Source organism: Zeus faber, assembly GCF_960531495.2.
Source record: "Zeus faber genome assembly, chromosome: 18".
NCBI lineage: Eukaryota > Metazoa > Chordata > Actinopteri > Zeiformes > Zeidae > Zeus > Zeus faber.
The window spans coordinates 27,698,897-27,726,468 of record NC_137210.1 but is presented as its reverse complement, the minus strand read 5'-3'; the positions used below and the strand labels follow the sequence as shown (position 1 = coordinate 27,726,468).

At 44.6% G+C, this 27,572-nt stretch overlaps 2 protein-coding genes across 3 annotated transcripts; both read left to right on the top strand.

Moving 5' to 3' along the window:
• The first annotated feature begins 121 nt into the window (after nucleotides 1-121).
• Nucleotides 122-22,418, top strand: ift88 (intraflagellar transport 88 homolog). 2 transcript variants are annotated; one of them, XM_080019576.1, is made up of 25 exons: nucleotides 122-268; nucleotides 1,142-1,204; nucleotides 1,705-1,764; nucleotides 1,853-1,906; nucleotides 2,370-2,433; nucleotides 2,608-2,677; nucleotides 3,569-3,659; nucleotides 4,258-4,362; nucleotides 4,546-4,648; nucleotides 4,773-5,119; nucleotides 5,707-5,777; nucleotides 5,895-5,981; nucleotides 7,264-7,363; nucleotides 10,991-11,077; nucleotides 11,793-11,979; nucleotides 12,196-12,304; nucleotides 12,496-12,646; nucleotides 12,982-13,097; nucleotides 14,777-14,829; nucleotides 15,072-15,137; nucleotides 15,435-15,541; nucleotides 16,626-16,698; nucleotides 17,251-17,301; nucleotides 21,307-21,420; nucleotides 22,011-22,418. In XM_080019576.1, the coding sequence occupies exons 1-25, from the start codon at nucleotides 188-190 to the stop codon at nucleotides 22,130-22,132; spliced, it is 2,532 nt and encodes an 843-aa protein (XP_079875702.1). In that variant the 5' UTR covers nucleotides 122-187; the 3' UTR covers nucleotides 22,133-22,418. The 2 variants fall into 2 exon arrangements, with proteins under 2 accessions (XP_079875702.1, XP_079875703.1); XM_080019577.1 differs by lacking the exon at nucleotides 17,251-17,301.
• A 635-nt stretch (nucleotides 22,419-23,053) lies between these two features.
• Nucleotides 23,054-25,070, top strand: il17d (interleukin 17d). Its single transcript, XM_080018707.1, has 3 exons — nucleotides 23,054-23,073; nucleotides 23,212-23,557; nucleotides 24,658-25,070. Exons 2-3 carry the CDS (start codon nucleotides 23,262-23,264, stop codon nucleotides 24,998-25,000), a joined length of 639 nt encoding a protein of 212 aa, XP_079874833.1. The 5' UTR covers nucleotides 23,054-23,073; nucleotides 23,212-23,261; the 3' UTR covers nucleotides 25,001-25,070.
• Nucleotides 25,071-27,572: the final 2,502 nt, after the last annotated feature.

The window sequence follows — 27,572 nt, the reverse complement described above, 5'->3', positions numbered from 1 at the left end:
ACGGAAAGGCCAACCAGCTCCGTTCAAGCGCGCGACGCACACGCGACGAACCAATCAGGTCCCAGAGAGACGTCGCTTATCCCGCCCATGTCGCGTTGCATTGTGGGGGGGCCGCCATGGAGTAGCGCAGCGGGCGTCTGTTACTGCCACACGCAGGCGACGTTTTTCAGCCTCTTCTTCATTCGACATGGAAAACGTACACCTGGCTGACGAGGAGGAAGACCTTTATTCCGGATACAACGACTACAACGCAACATTTGACGCCGAGGTCCGTAGCTAATTAGTAGGAGTCCACTGACAGCAGGTTCCCAACGGCAGCAACCGAAGGGACGTTATTATTATTATTATTATTATTATTATTATTTTAAATGGCCTCCACGTTTGTTTCAATGCTCAATGTGTGGTCACTCTCACTGTTGTTCTATCAGACCTGAGTGAGGGGGCCCTGCAGCACATGCATTTTAAAATCAATTCTTTCAATTAAACAGACAGACAGACAGACAGACAGACAGACAGACAGACAGGACGGTAGGTAGGGAGATAGACAGATAGATAGACAGGTAGGTAGATAAATCGACAGACAGACAGACAGACAGACAGACAGACAGGACGGTAGGTAGGGAGATAGATAGATAGACAGATAGATGGATAGACAGGTAGACAGGTAGGTAGATAAATCGACAGACAGGCAGGCAGACAGACAGGACAGACACGTTACTCATCTCCGGAGGAAAATGATGTTACAGCAGCTCACATCAAAACAGTAGGCAACGATAATAAAATAATAAGAAATGACAAAAAAGTTATGACAAAAAATTGACACTGAAAAGTAGGCAGGTGTGCATGGCCACGTACAAATATAACACAAAATAAAAACCTGCTTTTACACTGACTGTACCAGGGTGGACAACAAAATTCTTATAACAACTAAATATGTACAGTACAGACATCTTTCCGTTTGTTTATAATCCCAGGTTGGTTGTGATGCTGGCCTTGTGTCTCTGCATCTGCATGTGAAATGGTTTTGTTTGATGATGATGATGATCATGGTGGTGATGATGGTGGTGATGATGGTGGTGATGATGATGGTGATGATGGTGGTGATGGTGGTGATGATGATGATTTATTTATCATGTTTAAGGAGCTGGACAATGATGAAGGATTTCAGCAAGCAGTGAGAACCAGTCATGGCAGGAGGCCCCCCGTGAGTCCATCGTCCCTCTCTGTTGATCATATTAGAACATTTTATACAATATACACACACATATATATATATATATATATATATATATATATATTCTGTATATACACGTCATTATGCAAACAATAATGTTATGCCACACTGTAAATGTAGAAAGTCACCGCACTCCTGTTTCCCTCCCACACCAGAAATATCACCACAACTATCTTAGTGGTGCAAGAATAATGTCAAGATACTATAGTTTTGTATCCCTTTAAAAACTTGTTTTTAAGGGATACAAAACAATATTTTTATAAGGACCTGCACCTTAAAACTATCGCTTTATATGTTAATTTTCATTTGTTTGCTTGGTAAATAGTTTCTATTGAAATATCGTGTCCATGAGACTGTGTTAGAGCCGCAATTAGAAAACAAAAATAGAAGATGTCACAGCTACAAAATGTAGATAGCTCTCTGTCATTTGTCGTAACAGATTGGAAAAAAATTGTTCTTTATATTTTCAGATGACTGGGAAGTTTCCTGGTACTGCTATTGGGGGCCGGCCGATAGGAACCTCCTTTGGGGTGAGTAAGAGAGGAGTGAGAATATTCACAATTTCACCGTTTAATCCGTAGCTCTCCCATAAGGCTCGAATGTGAATCTCTCTCCCAGGCTAGGATTCCTATGACCTCATCAATGGGCAGACCCATGACCGGAGCTGTTCAGGTACTATAACAACTGCATATCATAGTGATGTAATCAAGGACTGGCAATGGAATTGGAATTTGATCAGAGCATTTTGAGAAAATTAAAAAAGCATATCATGTCTGATTCAGCACATGCTTTTGGTCGGGTGCTATTGAGTTGGGTTACAACGAAAGCAAACATCATTAAGTGCCCTCCTCATTGCTTGAGAAGTAGACTCATCTTGACTACATTTATGGATTTAAACATCATAGGATAACTATAGAAATGTTTTGTATCAGGTTGTGCTATCCCAAGCTGTCTGTTGACCGAGTGAATTGATATTGACACGCAAACACAAACATGGAGTCTGATATGCTCAAGTCATTTTGAAGGTGAATGGAATGTACTTGGCTTAAAACACTTCAAAGTCTGGAGAAATGAATGAATGAATGAATGAATGAGTATGAACCTGGTGACGTACTGTATCTGTGTGTCTGAGCAGGATGGAACAGCCAGACCTATGACTGCGGTGCGAGCGGCAGGCTACACGTCGTCGCTCACCAGAGGTCTGTGTTCCTCCACAGACAGACTTCAGCCAAATTCAGTCTTTTAACATAATTAACAACAATAGAGGGGAAAAAAGGAGCAACATTACGTCCACAATAAAAACAATCTCAGTTTCTAAACAATCTACAGTCTGGATTCTTTGTTATGAGGCCTACTTCAATGTTCTGTTCCAGGCTCCACCTTTGACCCCCTGGGCCAGTCAGTAGGACCTGCACCTCCTCTGGAGTCCAAGAACGATGACACGTACGTTGATAAACAATAGTAATTATAAAATAAATGATCTTAGGTGATCTTCCTCTGTAGCTGAATAATATTCATGTTGTGTGTTTTTCTTGTTCATCTATATGTGATGTCGTCAAAGAATGAATAGGATTTTCACGTTCGATTCTCCCGTTATGACAAAGTCTCGCCTCACTCAAATGAACAAAAACAAAATGTTGAAATTGGGATTTTTATAATGATGCCAGGTCATTCCTAGATTTAATTGTATTACGTTTGCCATTTATAAGTTTGATTTTATAAGTGCTCTTGTCTTGACTTTTATGACTTTTAGTGAATGTTTGCTTTAACTGCTTTATGCTGGAATCAGATTTTTTATTTAATTCTTTAACAGATTTTTTTCCTGTGCACTTTATAACCTTTGTTTTAAAAAGTGCTATAAATAATATTTTTGTTGTTGTTGTTGTTGTTATTATTATTATTGTTATTATTATTATTATTATTATTATTATTATTATTATTATTATTATTGAGAGAGAGGATAATTAAGTTTAATAAGGATAAATATGAAATATTCGGAATCTGTTTAGCTACTCTAAAATGCCAGATAGATGGATAGATGGATAGATGGATAGACCGATGGATAGACCGATGGATAGATAGATGATAGATAGATAGATAGATAGATAGATAGATAGATAGATAGGTGGTTATCCTTTTGTGCACAAACAACAAATTATTGCTTCTTAGTTATATATCAGAGACAATAAGAGTTGAATTCACAGATTCTGCCTGTTAATTTGTTTATTTAACTGTTATTGGTTAAACAGACACATCCTGCACAAACAGCAAATACGAATATTCCGTTGTTTTTTAATGGGACTGTTTTCTGACTATTTCTCTGTGGTTTTTCAGGCCGGAGGAGAAAATTAAGATCCTGGAGAAGAAGGTCAACGACCTAATAGAGGAGAGCTGCCTCGCCCACAGCCAGGGGGCGCTACAGCTGGTCAGACCTGCTGCTGCACTCTTTGAAACAATACTCATAGTAGTAATAACAAATAGCATTATTTGCATATATATTTGACTAAATATGTATATTTTTTCAAGGGTTCAAAGGTTAAGTTTGTCCATTTTGAATCAATATATAATACAGTTTCCTTTAATAAAATAGTCTTCATTTAAAAGCCCAGATGCTGAGCGGTATGGGCTTATAATCGAAGCAGAATGTGGCTGATTTTCCACCAAAAATATAATTTCTTGGCTTCCCAGAGAATGTGAGATCATCTGGATAAATTTCAACGTGCACCCATTGAGTTTTGCTTTGGGTTCAAGCCACTGTTCCACTGGAAATATAAAACAAACACTTGGTGACGTATCCAGCTACTTTCGCTGATGAGCCACTTGATATTAGCGTGTACATTTTCGAGGACTTTATTAATCACGGATAATAGATTAAATAAAAGGCCATTTCTATTCAGTTCAAAATGAGTGAATTTGCAATGTTAAGTGTGTGTGTGTGTGTGTGTGTGTGCATGTGTGTGCGCGTGCGCGTGTGCGTGTGCGTGTGTGTGTGTGTGTGTGTGTGTGTGTGTGCGTCACTCAAGGCCCTTGAGAAAGCCAAAGAGGCAGGGAGGAAGGAGCGAGCGCTGGTGCGAGAGCGCGAACAGTGCGGAGCTGCAGACCACATCAACATCGACCTCACGTACTCTGTAAGGACCTGCACGCTGCCCCCTGCTGGCCAGGAGACCAACACAGGCCGCTTCCAAACAAACGCCGGGTCCAATGTTAATGACGATGAGCTTTGGTGCTTAGTTCCAGGAAACATTACTATTTCTCACGCTCCTTCTTACAATTGAATAAGACAGTGCTGTGCTCACGCCCTTTCCCTCCAGGTTCTGTTCAACCTGGCAAACCAATATGAAAACAACGACATGTACCCCGAGGCGCTCAACACCTACCAGGTCATCGTCAAGAATAAGATGTTTAATAATGCAGGTGAGAACTTCCTGTCTAGGCCTGGACATGGAAAACAGTAGTACCTTACATCAAAGACAGTCCGGACCAGGACCACGCTGATCCAGCTCCGACCGTATTCCATTTTCCCTTTTTGTTTCCGCAGGGCGATTAAAAGTCAACATGGCCAACATCTACCTGAAGCAGAAGAACTACCCCAAGGCCATCAAGTTCTACCGCATGGCGCTGGACCAGATCTCCAACTACCACAAGGAGATGAGGATCAAGATCCTGCAGAACATCGGCGTGGTGTTCGTCCGCATGGGCCAGTACTCGGACGCCGTCACCTCCTTCGAGCACATCATGGGCGAGAGCCCCAACACCCGGACGGGCTTCAACCTCATCCTGTGCTACTATGCCACGGGGGACCGGGAGAGGATGAAGAAGGCCTTCCAGAAGCTCATCGCCGTCCCGCTGGGAGTGGACGAGGAGTACAAGTACATCTCCGTCAATGTGAGAGTCGTGCGGCTCCGGACACAGAGGCGCTGACGTTGATCCGGGAATTTGATATTTATTTGATGCTAAATTGGAAAAATATGGTTCCAGAGAGCATCTCTAAATACAAAGCTCTGATCCAAGAGCCATGCTGCTCATTATTGTGGAAATGCAACTTGATTTTCTACTTTTTACCCCAAACTAACAGTCTGAGTCCACGCTGTTCAAGGCGGTGGAAGAAGTGGAATGGCTGCATTCCTAGTTACAGTACATACAGAGAATTTAAATGTGGCGTCAAAATACTCGTGCTGCTCTACCAGATTACTTGAGTTTTTGTGTTAAAGTGGAGATCCATCTCTTTCCAGTTGAGTTGAATTTCAAATCAAAAGGCTTTATTAGCATGGGGAAACATACACATACATGTACAGGCAAATGGAAAACATGTATTTTTTTTAATTAAATGTAAAACTAAAATAGAGAAATGTACATTTTTCAGTCAAAAATACATAGAAATGACTTAAGTATACACAAGCAATGCTGTTAGTAAAACAAATAATATCTTCTCTCTCTCTCTCTCTCTCTCTCTCTCTCCCTCCTTCCCCCAGGATGACACTCGTGCCAACATGGTCATCGAAGCCATCAAGAACGACAAGCTTCACCAGATGGAGAGAGAACGGTGAGGGGAGGCGTCCTCCCCCCTCTGTCGTCTTTGGTCCTGTGATTTAGCACAGGGCTCGGAGAACGTTCCGCTGACTTTCCAAATGTGCTCTTCCGGTCCAATCCTCACACGCAGAAAGTCCCTGGCTGAGAAGTTCATCATGACGGCCGCCAAGCTCATCGCTCCGGCCATCGAGACCTCCTTCGCCGCTGGATTTGACTGGTTAGTGAGACTCCCACACGTCACCACCGGAGGGCAGAAGTGAGCAAAGACAGAGCAGCTCGCGACGCAGCGTTGAATTTTAGATTCAGGGGAATCAGAATAAGGTTTGCCCATTTAATTCAAGATACCCATTAGTTACAATTGTGTCACCCAATTTACATAATTAGTATTAAAATAGGACCTATTTTTAGCTCCTTTTTACACAAATACAGTAGGTCTCTGAGGTCCCCAAACATGTTTTTTTTTTTATATATATTTTTGCTTAAAATACCACTTGGATGCACCTCTTGCATTCTAGACATTCTAACATCCCTCTTTACCATCTTTACCATCTTTACCGTTTAAGTGGGAGGAGCCACCCTCCTGAGGCCCCGAGTTCTTTGAGCCAGTGGGGTTTGAGCTTCACTTCCGGGTTCCGTTGTATTTACTCTGTAAACCTTCACTGGTTTCACCTCATCACTCACTATGTTGCCTTTCTTCAAGCTTGTGGGGAACACTGCACCGGGACACTGCATGCAGGGATTTTTTTGTTTAATGTGTAACGTGGGAAAATAAATGAATATATCTACAATAAAAACTCACTATTTTTATTGTTTTTTTGGATCGCACAGCGCGGCCTACAGTCTAACTACTGCATACTTTTTTTTTTTTTTTTAAGAAACAAAAAGCAGAATTATTTTTTAATACATACATTTCCATCGTCTGCAGTTTCTTCACAGACAGTTGGTATTAATTTCTCTTCTTTTTTGGTGGTCTTCCCAGCAGCCCTTGTTATTCTCTGTTTTATTTCTCCAGCCGTCGGTGGAGTTACTCAGGTGGAGGGCGGTTTTAATGCTGCTGAAACCCTGAATGACGTATATCAGGGCAGCAAATCTGAACGCCGTGTTTCTGAAACACACAGCTCACAACAAACGGACCGAGGTGTTCTTATTCCACAGTGTGTGTGTGTTAGTAGCTCCATCAGAGACCCACATGTATGTGCACAAGCACTGAAAAAGTTTTCATAATAGGTCCTCTTAAGATACTCAAATTATAATGTAAATGTATCTTAAATTCGTCAGTACTCCTTTTACTTAAGTAAAAGTACTAATACCCTGACACAACATTACTAATAAAAGCGAAATAGAAATGTACTTATGTACAGTTACAACATATTTGTTCTTTGTTACGTTATAAAGTTTATATTTGACCGCTTGTAGCTACGTCACGTGTAGCTTTAATACAACGTGTTGTGGACATGAGCTGCAGTGCTCGCTGAGCTGTGTGGGCGCTGTGTTGGTAGGTGTGTGGACATGGTGAAAAGCTCTCAGTACGTTGAACTTGCCAATGACCTGGAGATCAACAAAGCCATCACCTACCTGAGACAGAAGGACTTCAACCAGGTGAGAGGGACCACCTACTTATTCGTATTTACACTCAGGATTTTACATGACTTCCTCTTGGTTTTGTTTTCCCTTTTCTGTGAACTCACTATACATTGTAGTACAATGCACTTTTCTACAGCTTTGTGATACATTATATAAATACTATTCAACATTATATGTAACTGCGATTTGGCAAAAACTGTAGATTCCCTCACCTGCTCCCTGTGTGGTAGAGTGGAAGGAGGAAGAGTAGCGTAAAAGTACTGTATTGTGGAGGGAATTAATACATTTTATTTATTTATTTATTTATTTATTTATTTTATTGCGAAAATAATATTATTAAAGTATGGGAGCATGTATTATTAGAGGGCAGATAGTTGTCTGCAGAGATAAAACATTCTCATCTCATTGACAGATCTTTTTTCTTTTTCTTCCTTTTTTGACATTGATTTTTTTTGTAGTGTATATATCAGAATTGGACAATCTGTCATTTGTCTTTGTGTGTATTTTTCTATGTTTCATCCTTTTTTCCATCATTTTATCACTGAAAGATGAAGCAGTATAATATGGAATATTATAATATCATATTATCGGTGATTTTATCCAAATATAATATTATGAAATATTATCAGTATTTGCAGTATTGTTCAAATGTGCTGAAAATGTTCAAAACAAATGAAATTATTTCACCAAGTTTTATATTCAAAACCACAAATACAATTTGTACAAAGCAGCACTATGCATTTGCATAAACATTAAAATAATAACGGAACGAATACCTTACGTAAACATATGAAAACAATATCAAATGTGCATTAACATTAAAGATGGCACCATGTGACCATGAGAGGTAACTGCACTTTGTGAACATTGCAGATAAGAAAACAACCAAAACAATACTTCTTCACATTCTATGCTCAAGTGATGAGAGCTCGTCTTTGACAGAGTTAGCAGCTCTGCTCCTGCCTGAGCAGAAGGGCTCGTTAGGGCAATTCACTGTTTCATGCGTCGTCGTTGGGAGGATTTTCTGTTGTTCAGCCCAGCTCTGTGATGAAGCTTTTATTTTGTTTTTCAGGAAAAGTTTCCCTAGTGCAGGTTTAAATGAACACAAGCTTAAGAAAGCAAATGCAAACAAATCCGATGTGCAGGTGTTGACATTTAAATTACAACACAAAATATGTAAACACATCAAATGTACTTTTGTATGTACTTTTGTTTTGTATGTCCATTCTGTCCTTCATAGAGAAAATAAGGTGCTGCTGGCCTAACACCCTGTATGTATGCATCTTTGTTCACTTGAAATTTAAATGTAAAAATGTCGGCATATTTACTTTGTCTGAGTTCAGTAGTGATCTGCCGTGTAGACAACATGCCCGCTGGCACCGAGCACTCTCTGATGTCACGCCGGTTTCTGGGATACACCAAAGCTCCCTGGCAACCCTGGCAAGGTGAGTCAGCTCCACACCAGTGGATTCTCCTCTGCCGGAACGGGTGGCAGAGAGAGGTAGACCATGCCACGCCCTCGGATGCCGAGGTCCTCTCTCTCCAGCCGGCGTGGCGCAGACTGGCTGTTGCCGGCTGAGGATGCGCTCCGGCATCTTTCGTGTCGACCCCCATCGGGTCCCCACCTCACGGAGCAGAGCCTTCTGTGAGCCTTTGAGATGCCAGGTTCAAATGATGGCCAAAGCACCCAAGCCACAGATCTGGGAACTCTTCAAAAGCCCTGATCATGTTTGCTGCGTTGTCTGGGGTTATGCAGACCGGGTCTTTGTTGTTGATCCCCTGCTCTTCCAGCATATTCTCAAAAATACTCATGATGTTGTGAGCCAAGTAATCTTCTGGGAAGAACTGTGTTTCCAGGCAGTTTTATTCCAGTTGCCAGTCTTGGTTGAGGTAATGGATAGTGAAGCTGATGTAGGGTTGACCGGCCCCTCTTCCACTGGTCCAGAGCTCAGTAGTTTCAGGAAACCATGTGCCTGGAGCTGAACGTTTTCCAACATCAGCTCTAACCTGGTTGTACGTGTTTTTGATTTCAGTCTTGGAAAAGAATGTTCATGATGGAACATTGTAGTGAGGCGCGGCAACCTTGGTCAGCCCCGAAAAGCCAGGCCTCTCGACAATTTGAAATTGCATTGTGTCCTTTGCGATGTAATATGAAAGGGCTGCATATCTTCTGAGCCGCATTTGAGTATATGCAATGACCCCATACACAATTTACACAAATACAAATGAGTTTTCAGAAAACAGTGGGTGACAGTAGTAATTGCAATGAGCCCAACAACTGACATAAATACAGAGGAGTCTTCTATAGCGCTGGTCTACTGTAGTGTTTCTCCTGTTGGAACACTCTTACTACCAATGTCAAATTGGTTGTAAAAGTGTTCCAGCAGGAGACTGCCAGATTTTAAATGAACAAAATATGTTGGTTTGGTGACTGAACTCAGTAACGTGTTATCGTGTGCAGTGGGTGAACAGAGTCTGCAGACACACGACGCATACAGCAGCAGAACAGCCCGTCGTGTTTTTACAAGAGCGGTGAACGCTGAGCGCTTCAGTTGACATTATTGAGAAGCTATTAGCAAGTTAGACGGACAAGCCATGACATGTTCCTCCATTCTGCAGTCCCCACATCATACATCGAGATAAAAGTCAACTTACCTTGCGTTCGCTATAAAGTAGTGGGTGGTGGTCACAGAGATGACTCATAAGGTTTGAAGTGTTGCCCCCTCATTATGTTCTGCAGACAGGATGGCCGTCTTCGATTAAGTTTCCCTCGGCACCGGTCCGCGGCCCGGTGTTTGGGAACCTCTGCACTGGGGGACAATGGCGACCATAAATATTTAAAAAATGGAGTCCCTTGTCATGTTTTTGTAACAAGCAACCACATATTTTTTTAAAACAAGCCCAAAATACTGCGACCCTGTGATATATATTTTTTTCTCTGCGCGTGGGCGGGGTTACGCGGACCCCGGGGAGCGTGAGAGAGGAGAGATGTCCATGGGACTGGCACGGCTTTTCGGAAGAAACGGGTTATGTATTTTAACGCAACATCAAATGATATCAAAATAAACTATCTCGTCTCATCCTGTATCTCGTTTGAAAAGATATCGATGTACCGTTAAAAAAAACCAGATCATTGAATTGAATTGAGTTGAATAGATAGGCCCCGTTGTCACCGATCCCCCATCCAGATGCTCAAGTCAGGATGATCGGTGCATCCCTATTTGAAATGCTAATCCTAACCAGCGGGAATTTCACTGCGGCTTATGGTGGAACCGGTTAACCACAGCTGTTGCCTGCTTCTGCTGTTTGTGACAGTTTTTCCTCTGTTGGTTCCGGTTCTGAAGCTTTCCTTTATTTTCCTTCTTTCTCACTCCATTCCCTGTCCTGTTTTCTATGCCCCCACCCCTCACTCCACCCGCATGGCTCAGCTGGAGGTACGTTTGTCTCTGCTTTTCCTTGTCGGTGTGTGTAACATGTTTGGTCAGCGTTGCTGCTCCGGCCCGCTCCCATCTCTTAGACACTAGGGAATAGCAGATAGATACGTGCACAGATCCGCTCCCATCCGCCCTCGTGCCACCGCAGACGGGGGGTGGTGCACGGCAACAAAGGCCCTGACGGCTCTGCGCGCGTCTCTCCCCTCAGGCTGTGGAGACGCTCAAGACGTTTGAGAAGAAAGACAGCAGAGTGAAGAGCGCCGCCGCCACCAACCTCTCCTTCCTCTACTTCCTGGTGAGCTAAAGGTTACGAGCTGCGTCGGAAATGGCATGCCAGCGAACGAGGGGGGGGTGTGAGTGTTTTTAGGGTGCTCAAAGCAACAGTACACATCGAAGGAGCTCCGGTGAAATATTGTGCTACCGCTGTGTGCTGAACACTTTGCTGGCCCTTGTGATGGCACAACTGTAACAACTGGAGAGAAATGGCAAAGCGGTATGATGACATAGTATGTCCCAAAAGACATTGTTCTTTTTACTCGCATTCTAAAGGGCATCGGACGATCGTGCACATACGTAGTACATACTATGTTACGTTTGACGCAGCAATGGTGTGCAATATTCCACCACTAGAGGGAGCCCTAGTCTATAATAACCTGATCAAAACAAACTGAATCAAAGTCCGTCTTGACTCCTTTGCTTCGCTGAGACTCCGCCTCGTACAAAAGTCTAATGTGGATTCAACTCTTCGCTCTGTCTTTGCCTGACATTGTTCCACACACAGAACACTTTCTTTGTTCCAGGCGCTTCAGGAAACCCACATTCTGCACGGCGCCTGCTGTCTTACTGCTTTGACAGAAAATAGTCTGTGTCACTGTTTACTCGGCCCGACGGCACAGCTCGTCTAGCGATGCCACATAATATTTGTATGTTGAAGCCTTGACATCTCTCTGGTGGAAGGACCCCCTCACCCCCCCCCCCGCCCCCTTGACCTCCGAGCTCTCCCTTTGCAGGAGAAGGACTACGACCAGGCTGACCGCTACGCAGACCTCGCCATGAACGCGGACCGCTACAACCCGGCGGCCCTCATCAACAAGGGCAACACGGTGTTTGTGAAGCAGGACTACGAGAAGGCTGCAGAGTTCTACAAGGAGGCTCTGAGGAACGACTCCGCCTGCACCGAGGCCCTCTACAACCTGGGTGCGTGGTGTTCAACAGGAGGGCACTAGCAGATTAACACCTTCATGACCGACTGTACATTCTCTAAATGGATATGACCGGATGTTACGAAGTGCTACGGTCTCCTACCAAAGTGGTATTGCGTCTTGGATGTGAAAAGCATCAGATCGGGAACAACTAGGTGTGGATTTTAGAAGCCAGGTGGGTGACGGGTGTGCCTCTCCCTGTATGGCCCAGGTCTAACCTACAAGAAGCTGAATCGTCTGGAGGAGGCTCTGGACTGCTTCCTCAAGCTCCATGCCATTCTGCGGAACAGCGCTCAAGCCATGTACCAGCTGGCTAACCTGTATCCTACGTCGTAGCTCCATCTCTCAGGGCCTTTTTCCCTGGACTCTGGGGGTGGAGAGCCGGGTGGAGCTCAGTCTCATTCTGTAGCTCAGTAACTCTTCTCCAAACAGAGGGGAGAGTTTACCTCTGAAGGCCAACACCCTCCATCTCAGAGTCTTTGTGCTGGTCCTTGACTGTGACCCCTCCCAGCTACGAGCTCCTGGAGGACCCCCAGCAGGCCATCGAGTGGCTGATGCAGCTCATCAGCGTGACCCCTACGGACCCCCAGGTCCTGGCCAAGCTGGGAGAGCTGTACGATGCGGAGGGAGACAAATCCCAAGCCTTCCAGTACTACTTTGAGGTACACACACTAGTCTGACCTGGTCTAGTCTGGCCTGGTCTAGACTAGTCTGGTCTAGTCTGGCCTGGTCTAGACAAGTCTAGTCTAGTCTGACCTAGTCTAGTCTAGTCTGGCCTGGTCTAGACTAGTCTGGACTAGTCTGGTCTAGTCTGGCCTGGTCTAGACTAGTCTGGCTAGTCTGGCCTGGTCTAGACAAGTCTAGTCTAGTCTGACCTGGTCTAGACTGGCTAGTCTGGCCTGGTCTAGACTAGTCTAGTCTAGTCTGGCCTAGTCTAACCTACAGAAGCATCATGTATCTTCACGACATGTCATGTGTTTCTTTGGTGTTGCTTTAGTCTTTCAGACATTTTCCGTCCAACATCGATGTGATCGAGTGGCTGGGGGCGTACTACATCGAGACCCAGTTCTGTGAAAAGGCCATCCAGTACTTTGAGAGAGCCACTCTCATCCAGTAAGTCCTCATCATGAGACTCATCAGGAGACTCAGCCGGTCTTATGCTGCGTCATATTTAACCTCTGGTGTTCTAGAGGCCCTTTTAAAATCTGAGAAACAAGTCTTGATGAGAATCATAACAGTTGAGTGTTCCTGCCCCACTAGAGGTGGGAACTGGTACTGACCTCTGATTCAATGCGGTCACAGTCTTTACTTGCCAATTCAGTAAGTTTTACGATTTCACAATCAATCGCCATGTGGTTTTAACTATGGAAAATAAATAGAGAGAGAAAGAATGCAGAAGTTTACTTTTTTATCTCCCTAACCTCTATAGGGCAGGATATGATTTAGATCCCCGTCTGACTTTCTCCAGAGAACGTTATTTCTATTTTTTTTTTTTTTTTTCCATAACAGTTTGGACTATTAAATAATCAAACTCTAGCCTGGCATCGCCCGACCAATTTGCAAATGGGTATAAGTCCGGAATCTCTCAGTTAGTCTTCAATTTCCAAAGGGTGTTACCAACGGGTACTGACCAAAATGTCTCTGGTCGCAATCGGATGGACCTACAACCAATCACAGCAACGAAACGTGTGATGTAGCGCTGAGCGAGTGAGTTGGTAAATTCAACTTTTACCAAATCCTGTCGGAAGGACAGCAAACACATGTTTCTTATCAACAAAAGCTTTTTAGAGAAAATGTACCGTTCAGTTAGTTTAATGGTGTCGCAATAGAGGATTCAACGGAGCGTTCCACATCATAAATCCAGCTGATATCTCTGTGTTGCTCCCTTCATTTAAAGGAGCAATAAGTAAGAATAGAGCACTAAAGAACACTCCACCCAGCCCAGATGAATATAACATTTGTACAATGGGTGTAGTTAAAACAATCAATAAATCTTCACTGATCATGCGCAGGCATTAACAACATTCATCTGCTTAACAAATAGACGTTGAGGTCATACTGAGAAAGACGTTATTTCATTGTCAAGATGTAAAAGCAGCTGTGAAGCAGTGTGGACTATGTTCCTTGTCGTGTGCGGTGCCTGTGTTTTTATTTTACATCTATTTATTTTTGTTTGTTCCCTACATGTATGAAACAACATTTTTAAACTGTGTAGTGTAGGGACCGTCCCGTTCCATGAAAAACCCGTGTGTCCCCAATGTCCCGAGCTGCGTCACATACGTCTCCCCGTTGCTTTCCGTCGCTATGGGACTTTGTTTAGTTAAAACTGGATGTTTTTGTGTCAATACTTTACTTGTAAATAATAAATCCTGCACTTCTGTAACGGGGAGCATTGGCCGCATTACATTACATTACATTACATTACATTACACCACTTTACATAACATTACATTACATTACATTACATCACATTGCATTACATAACATTACATTATGTTACATAACATTACATTACATCACTTTACATTACATAACATTACATCACTTTACATTATATAACATTACATTACATCACCTTGCATTACATAACATTACATTATGTTACATAACATTACATCACTTTACATAACATTACATCACTTTACATTATATAACATTACATTACATCACCTTGCATTACATTACATTACGTTACATAACATAAGATAACATTAAATGACATTACGTTGTGTGCGTATCACCCCTGCGTGTTGATGCATGTTGTTGTTTCTTCCTGCGTTCCTCCTCCTCAGACCCACGCAGGTCAAATGGCAGCTGATGGTGGCGAGCTGCTACAGGCGAAGCGGTGAGATGGACTGACCTGACTGTTACACTGCTGGAGGACTCCAGTTCTAGTTAGACCATCAAATGACGCTAAAATTGGTAATGAGGTGTAAGGCCGGTGACGTCAAGACAGTTGGGGCCGGTGGCTCTGCAGCCTTCATCAGGAGAGCAGTTTTATGACGTCTGGAACCCTCGTAATACAGCACTTGAGACGCAGCGGCCGATGATGTCTTCAACATGCTCGACTGCTCTGCTTCTCCACAGGAAACTACCAGAAAGCTCTGGGGACCTACAAGGACATCCACCGCAAGTTCCCCGAAAACATTGAATGTAATTCACTGTTTTATCTTTCTTTTGGGAAAACTCCAGCAGACTAGAAATACTGAGCCATAGATAACATTTTTGGAAATAGACGGCATCTGTTTCTGTTTCTGTATCGTGGTGTGTGTGTGTGTGTCTGTGTGTCTGTGTGTCTGTGTGTCTATGTGTCTATGTGTCTGTGTGTGTGTGTGTCTGTCTGTCTGTCTGTCTGTCTGTCTGTCTGTCTGTCTGTCTGTCTGTCTGTCTGTCTGTCTGTGTGTGTGCGTGTGTGCGCGTGTGTGTGTGTGCGTGCGTGCGTGTCTCCAGGCCTGCGCTTCCTGGTGCGGCTGTGCACGGACATGGGTCTGAAGGAGGTGCAGGACTACGCCACCAAGCTGAAGAAGGTGGAGAAGATGAAGGAGATCAGAGAGCAGGTGCATCCCCCGCTCTTACACTTTATAACAGTAGGTGAAGAAGAAGTTTCACTTCTACCCGGAGGAACCATGAAACGGCAGCGACTCGGAACAGCCAGACACAGAAGACTCACCAAACAAATAAGACAATCTGCACATGATAAACATAACACACAGCACATGATGATACAACGATCGTAAAAACACTCAAATCCAAATCAATATGTGTGCGATTCTGTCAGTCTACGGAGAGGATCTTTGAGTGAAATCAGTGCATCAATTTGAAACCAATCTCTATGTATTCATCGCCATGGTGGCCATGGGATGCTCAGCATACAATCAACCAATCAGAGAGCAACAGTGCAGAGAGGCCACGGCATGGGAGGGTCAAAGGTTAAAAACAGGAGAGAGAGACAGACAGACACACAGAGAGAGACAGACATACAGAGAGACAGATGGACAGAGAGACAGGTGCAAGAGAGACAGACAGATACAGACAATGTGTCAATGAGACAGACAGACAGTCAGAGAGACAGACAGACAGACAGACAGACAGACAGCCAGAGAGAGCCACATCAGCACATTTTGTTCCACAGACTGTCTTGGCGTGGGATAGTGTCTAATATTGTTTTGTTCTGGACACATAGTTGTGTTATCGCCATGGGAACGGGTTGGGATGCTAGCTGGAGACCAGCATATCCCCTTTAAAAATCCTTCATTCTAATGTTTCATATTAGAACATTTGAACAGAATAAAGGATTTTTACTACAGCAGTCAGATCAGGATCACTCTCCACTTTACACCTAAAGCTACGCAAGTATATTTAACTTAGTGTACAAGGAGCAGCGTTGATCATGGGATGGCAGCAAGATTATAACCCTGCATTTATCTCTCAAACATCAGTAACAAATGCAGTCGTTGTACAAAAACAAGTGTTATATATTCATTTAATATTTATTGCTGAAATACTTCAGAGGTATACACTCGAATATCTATTCGACACTTTAAACAATTTAAATTATTATTAAATCCAAACTGTGCATTTAACCTGAATATCATTTGCTCGGTAAACATGTCTCTCCCTTCCTCTTCTTCCTTCCTCCAGAGGGTGAAGTCCGGGAGGGAGGGCAGTGCCAGGGGTCGCAGGTCAGAGGTCAGAGAGGGCAGCGCCGGCAGCGGTAAGAAGCCGCAGAGAAAGGGATCGCAGCTCTGCTCAAAGACGCCTGTGTACTGTTTCTGCTACGTCAGTAATCAGCCATCGCCATAACTCACTTTTAGATGTTTATTGTACGGCGCGGGGTGCTATTTGCGTTGTTTCCAAAAACATTACATCTGGTTTGGCCTGTAGCTTGACGGAAAAAGTTGAGAAAAATGTACTTCTGTGGCTGGTTGCTGGGTGAGGATTTCAGCGCTGGCGGAGGCAGAAGCAAGAGGGACGCGAAGCCAGATCAATGTTATTATATATTATAATTATTATAATATTACAATTATTATTATACAATAGATACATAGATAGTGGAAATCAAACTCCAAATTACAATGGTTTGACTCTGGTTGACTCACTGAGGCACCAATCACCAGGGCAATCAATTCATCAGTTTGATTTAAAAAGATTCCTTTCCTTTGTCTCATCATCATCATCGTCATCGTCATCGTGGCTTGATCTTGATTTTTAACCTCCGTCTCAACTTCCTATTCTTTTCCTGCTTTCACTGCGTGTTGGAGGACAGCAGCTCCCTCCACGACTGTCCCCACCCCTCCTAAGAAGCTTGACCTCACCGGTACTCCTTCATCTCTCCGTAGCTGTAGCTCTAGAGGTGTGACGCTGCATTCCATCCAAGTCGGAATTCTAAAAAGATCCGTCCTCCTACTGGGAAAAGTGCAAAGGAAGCGTCATTTAAGTCTGAATTCAATCTAAACTCCTCTGCAGTTTTAGTTCCTGCGCGGATGCTGCGGTGTCATGCTGCAGCGTCCATGTCTTCCCGAACAACGACAACATGACAATATTTAACGTGAAAGTGGGAAGTACCGAGTCGGAGCGACCGAGTTCTGACTTCCAGTGGAATGCAGCGTAATGCCACAAGTCCGTTCGTCAAAGTCGAGACAAACGTTTTTGTAAAGTGCTTTTATCGTTTTATGCTTTACGTCACAAGACATAAAAGTCATGGTGGAACGATGAACTCAGAGAAATTAAAAGCAAAAAAAACCCCAAAAAAACAGATAAAAATACACGAGGTAGGATAATAAAACCAGAGACATAAACGACCGATGAAAGGTCAACATCGCCTGGAGGGGCCTTTAAATCCCACATCACGGCGCGGGTCTTTCGTGTTCAAACTGCAAGGAAGCTTAAGTTTAAGCTTCCAGTCAACATACACAGAGTGACCTTTGACCTCTCACGTTTGCGCAGGACACAAGTGAAGCCTTGAGGAAAAAAACTGAATGTTTTTAATTGTCGATCTTGAGTTTGTGTGATTCCGACTCTGGATCCAGCGTTTGTCACACCCTTATCAGCAGCTCCACGCCAGCTATTTAAAGAGGCTCCAGATGAGCGGCGGCGCTGCCAAACCCTCCTAACCAGCCCCAGGTGTGAGCACTCTGCAGCTGTGACGTGACGCTTCCCCGGGACCTCAGAGCATATCTGTCATGTCTGTACAATGCTGTCATGTCAGTGTGATATTTATCATACACGTATCAGTTGCAAATCGCAAAGAATCCGTAAGAAAGGCTTGTGCCGTGTCAACTGAACGGGTAAAAAAACAATAAGGTCACCTGACGAGGGCGTAATAAATATTTCTAATTTCCAAATACTGTTATACTGTGCAAAAAAAAAAAAAGGGTAAAACATTATTCCCCAACTTCAGCTACTTCTTAGTGTTTTGAAACCCAAAGACGAGTGAGTATTTTTAACGTCTTTGTTGAATGACCCTTTAGTTTAAACCCTCTCGTAGTTTAGACCCAGAGCTGCTGGCGCTAAACCCTCAACGTCTTTGACTCTGATCCCTGGAGCTTTTTCAGTGGTGGCCGTCAAAGCACGCAAGAAAGTGGACGACCGCACACGGGCTCCTCTGCAGCAGACTCCCTCCCTCCCGCTCCTCTGCCATTCCTGCTCTCTGCCTGGCACGCCATGCACGCTGATTGTGTTTTCCACTGATCTGGGACATGTTTAGGAAAAAAAGGGTCAATCATGTGGTTTGGGCCGTATCGACCGAATTAGACCGTTTTTGTTTTTGTTCGTTTTTTTTTGTTGTTTTTCTTATAAAAATGGAATTGGATGCTTTATTTAGCACTGACAGGCATATTTTGTACTTTGCATGTGCGACTTTATGTTTACAATACTTTTCACACAAAGCTCGGATCAGGATCGAAATCCTGGACTGGCTTTTGTAAAGTAAAGTGTTTTTGAATGTTTGGAACTCTCTGCAGCTCAGGCTGATGTGATCGCACTGCACCGCAGCCGGCTCCGCTCTCTCTTTCACTCCCTCCCTGTCTCTCCCTCAGTTAGTGTTTTACACGGATCACTAAGTTACAACCGGTGTGCAAACTATACCGTGGCTTTCGGGGGAGTTCAAGCATTTTTACCCCGGGGGGGGTGCGCGTGCCTCAAAAGAGAGGACCCGACTGTGACTCTCGTTGCAAAGGAGCATTGATGGCTGCGAGCAATTATGTCAGCACATCTGATAAATGATAACCAGTTGATGACCCCACACAGTGCACCCTGCAGAGTGCTCTGCTATATTCTATGGATAATCGGCACAAATCCGACACCAATGGGTGAAATTGCGAAACAGCCCATAAACATAAATGTATGAGTGGTAAATGAACACCGGAGCACGCCAGGCTGCCTACAGGGGATGGAGTCCACATCGACCGCGGTTAAAGTCGCCCATCACACACAGATGAGCGCATTAGTTTCTCGGTACGATGGACACATCACATGCGAGGGTCACGTGTCAACCAAACAGCCTATGACATCACACACAACTCATGAGCATGACGTCCAAGGTTTTCCAACAGTCCAAAACAAATTTGACTTTATGCTGACCACAAACCAGGGAGGTTCATAATGGCCATTGGGCACGCAGACGGAGTAGGACAAAGAAGGTTTCTTTTTAAGTGAGTGAAGTTTATGATATTGCACCGTCACGCTTTGGCGATGGCAACAATAGCATGCATGCCGGCGTCTTTATTGAAGTCCATAAGTGATGAATCACTCATTTTAATCGTAATCCGTGATGGTGAAGATCGAGGAAAAATTGAAATCCATGGCAAAAAGTTATTGTCAATCTTACATTGTCAATGTTTTAGAGGACCCCTCCCCCTGTGTTATCATTAAGTTGGCTCCCACACAACACACTGAAATTGAGACTTGAGAAAAACAACCGAGAGTTTTCCCAGGTTTCTGTGACGTCCGCGGCGCGGCCGGCGCTGGGATGCTTGAGGCTCCTGCTTCCCTCCTCGGTGTCCGTAGTGGAAGAGCGAGGGCTCCGGCTTTCTCCCGCCTTTAAAAAAAATCCTCGGCGCGGCGTCTGGTTCCGTTCTGCAAGGGAAACGGAGCGAGCGGAGGTATCCAGCTCCCCGCGGCGCGGAGCCGCCACGCAGGTTCTGGGCAGAAGATGAAGAAGGGGGGGGGTGCTCTAACGTGGGGCCCACCGGGGGCCAGGGGCGCCGACCGCCTCCCGATGGCGATGTCAACATGCACATGTGCAAAAGTGAAGCGTGCCAGTGTGTCGCGAGGTTCCTCCTTCACGTGCAGGACCCTGAGGGTCCGGTGTGCCGGAGGGGCCAAGGGGCAGCCCCTCCGGTGCCACTTTGGGGTCCACCCGCCGGGGAAGTGCCACGTCAGGGCAGATCCACCCTGGTCATTTCGAGGCTTGAAAAGCATGGCCCCTTTGGTGCCCGGAGGGAAGATGGAGCACGGGGTGTCGAGGGGGAGGAGGGGGCGGCGTGCAAATCAGTCCCCCCCCCCAACTCTACTGCCAAAACTGCTGCAGTTTGTTCTTTTCATGTTTGTCTTTATCGTATGTTGGAATGTTTCCCCCTTTGCTCCTTGAAGGAAGCTGCTTCGGGCGTTCTGTGGCGTTAGACATCTTGGCTGCAGGGAGGCAACACGACCCTCGCAGTTCTGGGAACACAAATTGCTTTAAATTTTACTGAATCGCTCCGTCCGACAACATATCCTCATAACTGCCAACTGAAGCAGCCGTTGCAAGTTGGGTTTTTCCCTCCGGTTCCTTAATGCCCAGTATTTGGAAAACAAAAACAAAAATCCTCGGTGCGAGTTGACGCACGACAGCTCATGGCTGCAGCTCCTGTGCCGTCAGGTCAGGCTTCCAGAACTGCCCTGCACCACGCCGTCTCTCCCTCTCTTTCTGTCTCCCTCTCTTTCTGTCTCCCTCTCTTTCTGTCTCGCTCTCTCTCTCTCTGTGTCTGTCTACATTGCATGCTGTATGGTGGAGCAGCCGGTGGAACGACTCAGCCGCAGGTCTCGGTGGGTCCTGTGTGATGTACGGGCCTCCACATCCTTTCCTGTTAGGATGTCGTTCCTTGGCGGGCTTCCGCAGTTACCTAGCAACCAGATGTAGGGGCGCGGCATGACTGTTATCGCCTGTCTGTTCATGTATAGCCACACACACGCACTGAAACCAATGTATTGTATTTTAAATTCAGAGTGACTGAGTAACGAGACGGGATATCAGCAACGCACTCTTAAATGAGTCATGCACTTGTTAATGTGTGTGTGTGTGTGTGTGTGTGCGCGCGTGTGTGTGCGTGCGCGTGCGCAGATAGCGGCCACAGCAGTCGGGGCACCAGCGCCAAGGGGGAGCGGCTGAGCGTCAAGCTGAGGTCACTTCCTGGTTCCAACGAACCCTACGAGTCCAACAGCCAGGGAGAGCTGGGTACTGAAAGCACAACATTAACGCCTCCACATTGAACCCTGCTCCAACGAGGTGTTTCACCACAGGGCCGTGCGAAAATGGAAATCAAACGGCCGTCGCGGCGGAGCGAGACCACACAGCATGACTTACACACTAGCTGCCATGTCGTAGTATTTTGCACTGATATTTAAAAGGAATAGACTCTCTTCATTGTAATGGCACCGTTATACTTTGAAGCAGATCACAGTAGTCACTGTGATGGATCACTAGTACTTCATTATTGCTCTTAAGTACTGTACTCTTGTACATCCAATTCTTCTCCACCGCATTTCAAAGCAAGTATCTTAACTTTTTACTCTACTTCATTTAACATTAACACATCCACATTTTTTTTTTTTATCCAGTTTTAGATTTATACTTCTATATCCTTTTAAAGCACTATGACACCACCCTTTTACTGTAAATTTACAGGGAAAAAAAAAAAAAGGTTCAGTCACAACTTTGAAGCATTATGTCAGGACACATCAGAAATGACGAGGACTTTTACTTTTAAACCTTAAAGTATATTTAACAGCAGGTGTATGTGTGTACCTTCACCTTCCTCTGTGCAGACGCCTCCTACGTGGACCCGCTGGGCCCTCAGACGGAGCGGCCCAAGACGGCGGCCAAGAAGCGGGCGGAGGACGACGACTTCGCCGACGAGGAGCTGGGCGACGACCTCCTGCCCGAGTAGCGGCCCCCCGGAGCCACGCTGCTCGCGTGGCCCCTCCAGCGGAGCCGCAGCCGGAGGAGCGCGGCACCGGCCTCCAGATCGTACCGGGGCTCGGACTTTCTGGTGGTTCTCAGCCGATTCCTGCAGCAGATGGATTCAATCTGGGATACAGACTGTTCAACGTCACACACACACACACACACACACACACACACACACACACACACACACACACACACACACACACACACACACACGTTTTATCCAGCTTGTCGATGGCTTTTGTGTGTTATGGCAAATATATCATATTTATGTGTATAGTTATACAATTGTACTTGTAAAGTTGTTTTCTATTCTGAATGAATAAAAAGGTAAATATATATATATGTATTTTTGTTGTCAATCTCTTCTATCCAGATCCTCCCGCAGCGTCTTTACATTTTCACAATTTACAGAATCTGCTTCCATGGATCTGAACAGAACCTCAGAGCAGCAAGTACCAGCACTTTTACTTTTAGTACTTGAAGTGCATTGAAGAGCAGTGGAACCTTCAACGGGATACTCACACTTTTCCGAGAGTCTCTATGTCGGGGACACTGTGCGTACTTTTACTCAAGGAGAAATGTGGAAAGTAACAAAGTACAAGCACTTTATGGCTGATTTTAAGTGCATCTTTTTCTTTCTTTTTAGTATATTCCGTTCCACAGACAACTACACTGCACTGTTTCATACTTAAACACATTCACGAGCAAGAGCTTGTACTGAAGTAGAGAAGTGAGCGTGGAGTGATTCTGTGCAGTACTTGTACTGGTACCAGCACCTCCTTCCACGCTGGCAGCTGGTCGCAGTGCTTTTGGCTCCAGCAGCAGCAGCTCCCTGCAGCCTCCTGCGCATGGAACCTTCTGCCTTTTCATTTCTCGCTTGGAGCAGCGCGTCCGGGCCGCGCGTCAGACGGATCCGGGGTCGGTGGTTAAAAATATCCCCGCGCGCAAAGCGGGATTTACTGGGTTTCCACAACATTTCAAAAAGCAAAAACCTCCCTCACCCCCTCCTCCTTTTTTTCTTTTTCTTTCTTTCTTTCCCTCCCCCTCCGTGAACAGCAGAGAGGGGTCTCTCGCTCCTGCGGACCGACCCGCTCCGGTGCGCCTCGATGCGGCTGTGCGCGCTGCTGCTCCACGCCGCGCTGCTGGCGCTGCTGGCCGCCGCGCTGCGGGCCGCGAAGCCGCGGGACAGGGCGGCCCGGCCCCGGCCCTGCGCCGACCTGCCGGAGGAGGTGCTGGAGCAGATGTTCGGCCGGCTCTCGGTGGGCGTGCAGCGGGCTTTCCACCACACGCTGCAGCTGGAGGCCGGAGAGCCGAGCTGCCCGGCGGCCGGACGCGCCCCGCCCGGCCCCGGGGCCACCAGGGTCCCGGTGAACCTGCTCAGCCTCTCCCCCTGGGCCTACAGGTAGGCACATTCGACTGGGAGACGTTGCTTAAGATATGATGAAATGAGATCAGATTTCTTCTTACTTTTCACTGCTGTCCCAGCACATGACAAAACAACATGAAACATGGAGATGGATGGAGATGAGGGAGAGGAGGGAGAGGAGGGAGAGGAGGGAGGACAGACATCAAAATGGTTAGAGAGAGAGAGATGGATGGAGAAGGACTTGTACAAAAAGAGGTGGAGGCAGAGAGAGTGGAATTTAGGTGGAGAGGGAAGGTGGAGATGTTAAAGAGAGGTGGATGGAGAGAGGGACAGATACGAAAAAGGGTGGAGGCAGAGAGGGTGCAATTTAGGGTTAGGGTTAGTTCGGGTTATTTTAATTTTCCATTCCCGTTTTGTTTTCCACTCACTTTGGCAACGTAGTATGTTTCCCGTGTTAATGAAGCCCCTTGGATTTAAATCAGAGAGACACACCAAGAGAGAGAGAGAGAGAGAGAGAGAAGCGTGGATATTTAAAAAGCAGGTGGACTCATTGAAGAACCGTTGTCCGGTGATAAGTAAAGGTGTGGTTGGCTGACGCCGCCTTGGACACCAGAAGATGAAGCAGTCGCCACCAGCTCAGTGTTTTGTACAGCTCTGTGGCTCAAAAACTAAACTAAACTAAATGTTTGCAAGGTGGGGCAGATCCGCCTGCCGCAACACCACCCGAGCGGCGCTGTCAAAGACACGGGCGACGGGGGTGAAAACACGCCAGTTTATGGGAGCGAGTGGGCAAGGTGGAGCGAGCCCGGAGCAGACGGACAGGATGTGTCCGTCCCTCAGGTGCACACAGAAGCGTGAAATGGGGCTTTTAGCTTCTCTGTCCCTTTCACCTGACCCGCCAATGATCTGAATATCGAAAATAGAAGGTTGATTGTCGTCTGTCTGAAACTCTGTGTTGTTAACTGCTGCTTCCTGCCTTGGACGGATCACTTCTGAAAAATAAGTTTTTAATCTCAATGAGTTTTTCCTCCGGTTAAGATTACATTTAAAATGTGTGGGGGAGGTAAAAAACGCACTCGGGGCACCGTTTGAACATTTCTCCGTGTGTATTGTGTTTCATTCTTTTTTCCTTTTAGGCTCTCCCACGACCCCGCCCGGTACCCACGCTACATCCCCGAGGCCTACTGCCTGTGCCGGGGCTGCCTGACGGGCCCCGGCGGGCGGGAGAGCCTCCGCTACCGCAGCACCCCGGTCTACCTGCCCTCCGTCATCCTGAAGCGCACGGGGTCCTGTGTCGGGGGCCGCCACTCCTACTTGGAGCACTACGTGTCCGTGCCCGTGGGGTGCACGTGCATGCCGCTGCTGGAGAGGGACGCGGGCCACGGGGGCAACCGGAGCGTGGGCAGAGCGAATCCCAAAAACAGAAAGGGGATCTCGAACAAGACCCTGTGGTCCGCCACGGAGAAAGACTGGAGCTGAGCTGGTGCGACTTTAAGATGCATTCTATGTATGGAAGGGGCTGTATTAATAAAGAAAATTATTATTATTATTATTATTATTATTATTATTATTATTATTATTATTATTATCTGAATCCGTTCATGAGGACAAGTGCATTTTCATTTACAAGGAATTTGTCTTGGTAATAGTTGGTGTACTGCTTGGTTGTATTGCAGGCTTGTCGCGAAAGAATGTTTAACTTCCTCCAAAAAAAACCAACAAGAAAAACAAACACATATATATATATATTCAGGTACTCCTCACTTAGCGACCGACTTCCGTTCCTACAACCAGGCCGTGAAGGGAATTGGTCGATAAGCGAGGACCCGTGTTATCTCACAGTAAGGGGGCGTGGCTGGTATATATAGTATATGTAGTGTATATAGTATATATACTGTATATAGTATATTTAGAGTATATATAGTGTTATTTCACAGTAAGTGGGCGTGGCCATTGCGAATGCTGGTGTAGTGAATACTGACAGACTGTGGGAACGAGACTGAGAACGGTGATGAGATGAGATGTATACAGTGTATATAGTATATATAGTGTATATAGTATAGATAGTATACAGTATATATAATGTATATAGTATATATAGTGTATATAATTTATAAAGTGTATATCGGATATAAAGTATACAGTGTATATAGTATATATAGTGTATATCGTATATATAGTGTTATTTCACAGTAAGGGGACGTGGCGATTGCGAACGCTAGTGTAGTGAATACTGACTGACTGCGGGAACGAGACAGAACGGTGATGAGATGAGATGTATACAGTGTATATAGTTTATATATTGTATATAGTGTATATAGTATATATAATGTATATAGTATATATAGTGTATATAATGTATATAGTATATATAGTGTATATAGTATATATAGTATACAGTGTATATAGTATATATAATGTATATAGTATATATAGTGTATATAATATGTATAGTGTATATAGTATATAAAGTATACAGTGTATATAGTGTATATAGTAGTGTATACAGTGTATATAGTGTCTACAGTTTATATAGTGTATATAGTGTATATAGTGTATATAGTATATATATAGTATATATAGTGTATATAGTGTATATATAGTATACAGTGTATGTAGTGTATACAGTGTATATAGTATATATAGTGTATATAGTATAAATAAAGTATATAGTGTATATATAGTATACATTGTATATAGTATATGAAGGGTGATGAGATGAGATGCTTGACGCTGAGACACCACAGTATTGTACGCAGTGTACAGTACAGACTGGTCAGAGAGCTGGTGGTAAGTCTCAACGGTTGTGAAACAGGTAGGTGGTTAAGTGAGGAGTACCTGTATATATACATATATATAAATATATAAATATAATATTAACAGGTAGGTGGTTAAGTGAGGAGTACCTGTATATATACATATATATACATATTATATAAACAGGTAGGTGGTTAAGTGAGGAGTACCTGTATATATACATATATATATACATATAATATAAAAATGTAGGTGGTTAAGTGAGGAGAACCTGTATATATACATATATATAAATATAATATAAACAGGTAGGTGGTTAAGTGAGGAGTACCTGTATATATACATATATATACATATAATATAAACAGGTAGGTGGTTAAGTGAGGAGTACCTGTATATATACATATATATACATATAATATAAACAGGTAGGTGGTTAAGTGAGGAGTACCTGTATATATACATATATATACATATAATATAAACAGGTAGGTGGTTAAGTGAGGACTACCTGGATATGAAAAAACAAAATGTGCACTATTTGTGGAAGATTTTGCCCGTGGGTCAAGCCTCCCCCGGAGCCTGCAGGTTCGTCGGCTGAGATCATGTGCAGAGAAATAAGTTGAAGTACTTCTTCTTTAAGTACTACTTAAAGTACTATGACTTGAAGTAGTACTTCTTTAAGTACTACTTCTTTGAGTACTACGACCTTAAGTACTACTTCTTTAAGTACTACTACTTTAGGTACTGCTTCGTTAAGTACTACTACTTTAAGTACAACTTCTTTCAAGCTTTAAGTAAGTTTAATAACAGCTGAGCATTTTGTCCAACTGCCCCGCACAGGGTGCACCTGGGAAGTGCAACAGTGTGGGAGCAGATAAGCAGCAACTGGGAACGGAAATGAGTGTTTGTGGATGTCTCCAACCGATGCACCTTCCAATCAAAGGTTTCCGTGGAGACGAGGGAGCATCACAGTGTCTTATCTCTACACGAACCGGAGAAGCAGGGAGGGTGGTGCGGCCTCGTGCAGGCGCGGGAACTGCAGACACGACATGGACTAGTTATATGGAAATATACAGAGGAAACCCACGATCCCTTGGTTGTACAAGCGAGAATTAAATAAAAGGTCATTTGAAGATATTTCCTTCATATTCTCCTGATAAAGATATATTGTGACAGGGGCTAAGTAGCTGTGCGTACGGACAGGGTATAAATATGAATATAGTTTGCATATTGCTGTACATGACGGATAATATGCATACAGTGGTACTAACATGGATAACAGTGCAGTATG

Bases quoted from the DNA above. Each gene is read 5' to 3' on its own strand.
- ift88 (XM_080019576.1), top strand. From the start codon at position 188: ATGGAAAACGTACACCTGGCTGACGAGGAGGAAGACCTTTATTCCGGA. The intron at 13,098-14,776 runs GTAAGTCCTCAT...CCTCCTCCTCAG, and splicing joins GAGAGAGCCACTCTCATCCA to ACCCACGCAGGTCAAATGGC. The intron at 16,699-17,250 runs GTAAGAAGCCGC...GTTGGAGGACAG, and splicing joins AGAGGGCAGCGCCGGCAGCG to CAGCTCCCTCCACGACTGTC.
- il17d (XM_080018707.1), top strand. From the start codon at position 23,262: ATGCGGCTGTGCGCGCTGCTGCTCCACGCCGCGCTGCTGGCGCTGCTG. The intron at 23,558-24,657 runs GTAGGCACATTC...TTTTCCTTTTAG, and splicing joins CTCTCCCCCTGGGCCTACAG to GCTCTCCCACGACCCCGCCC.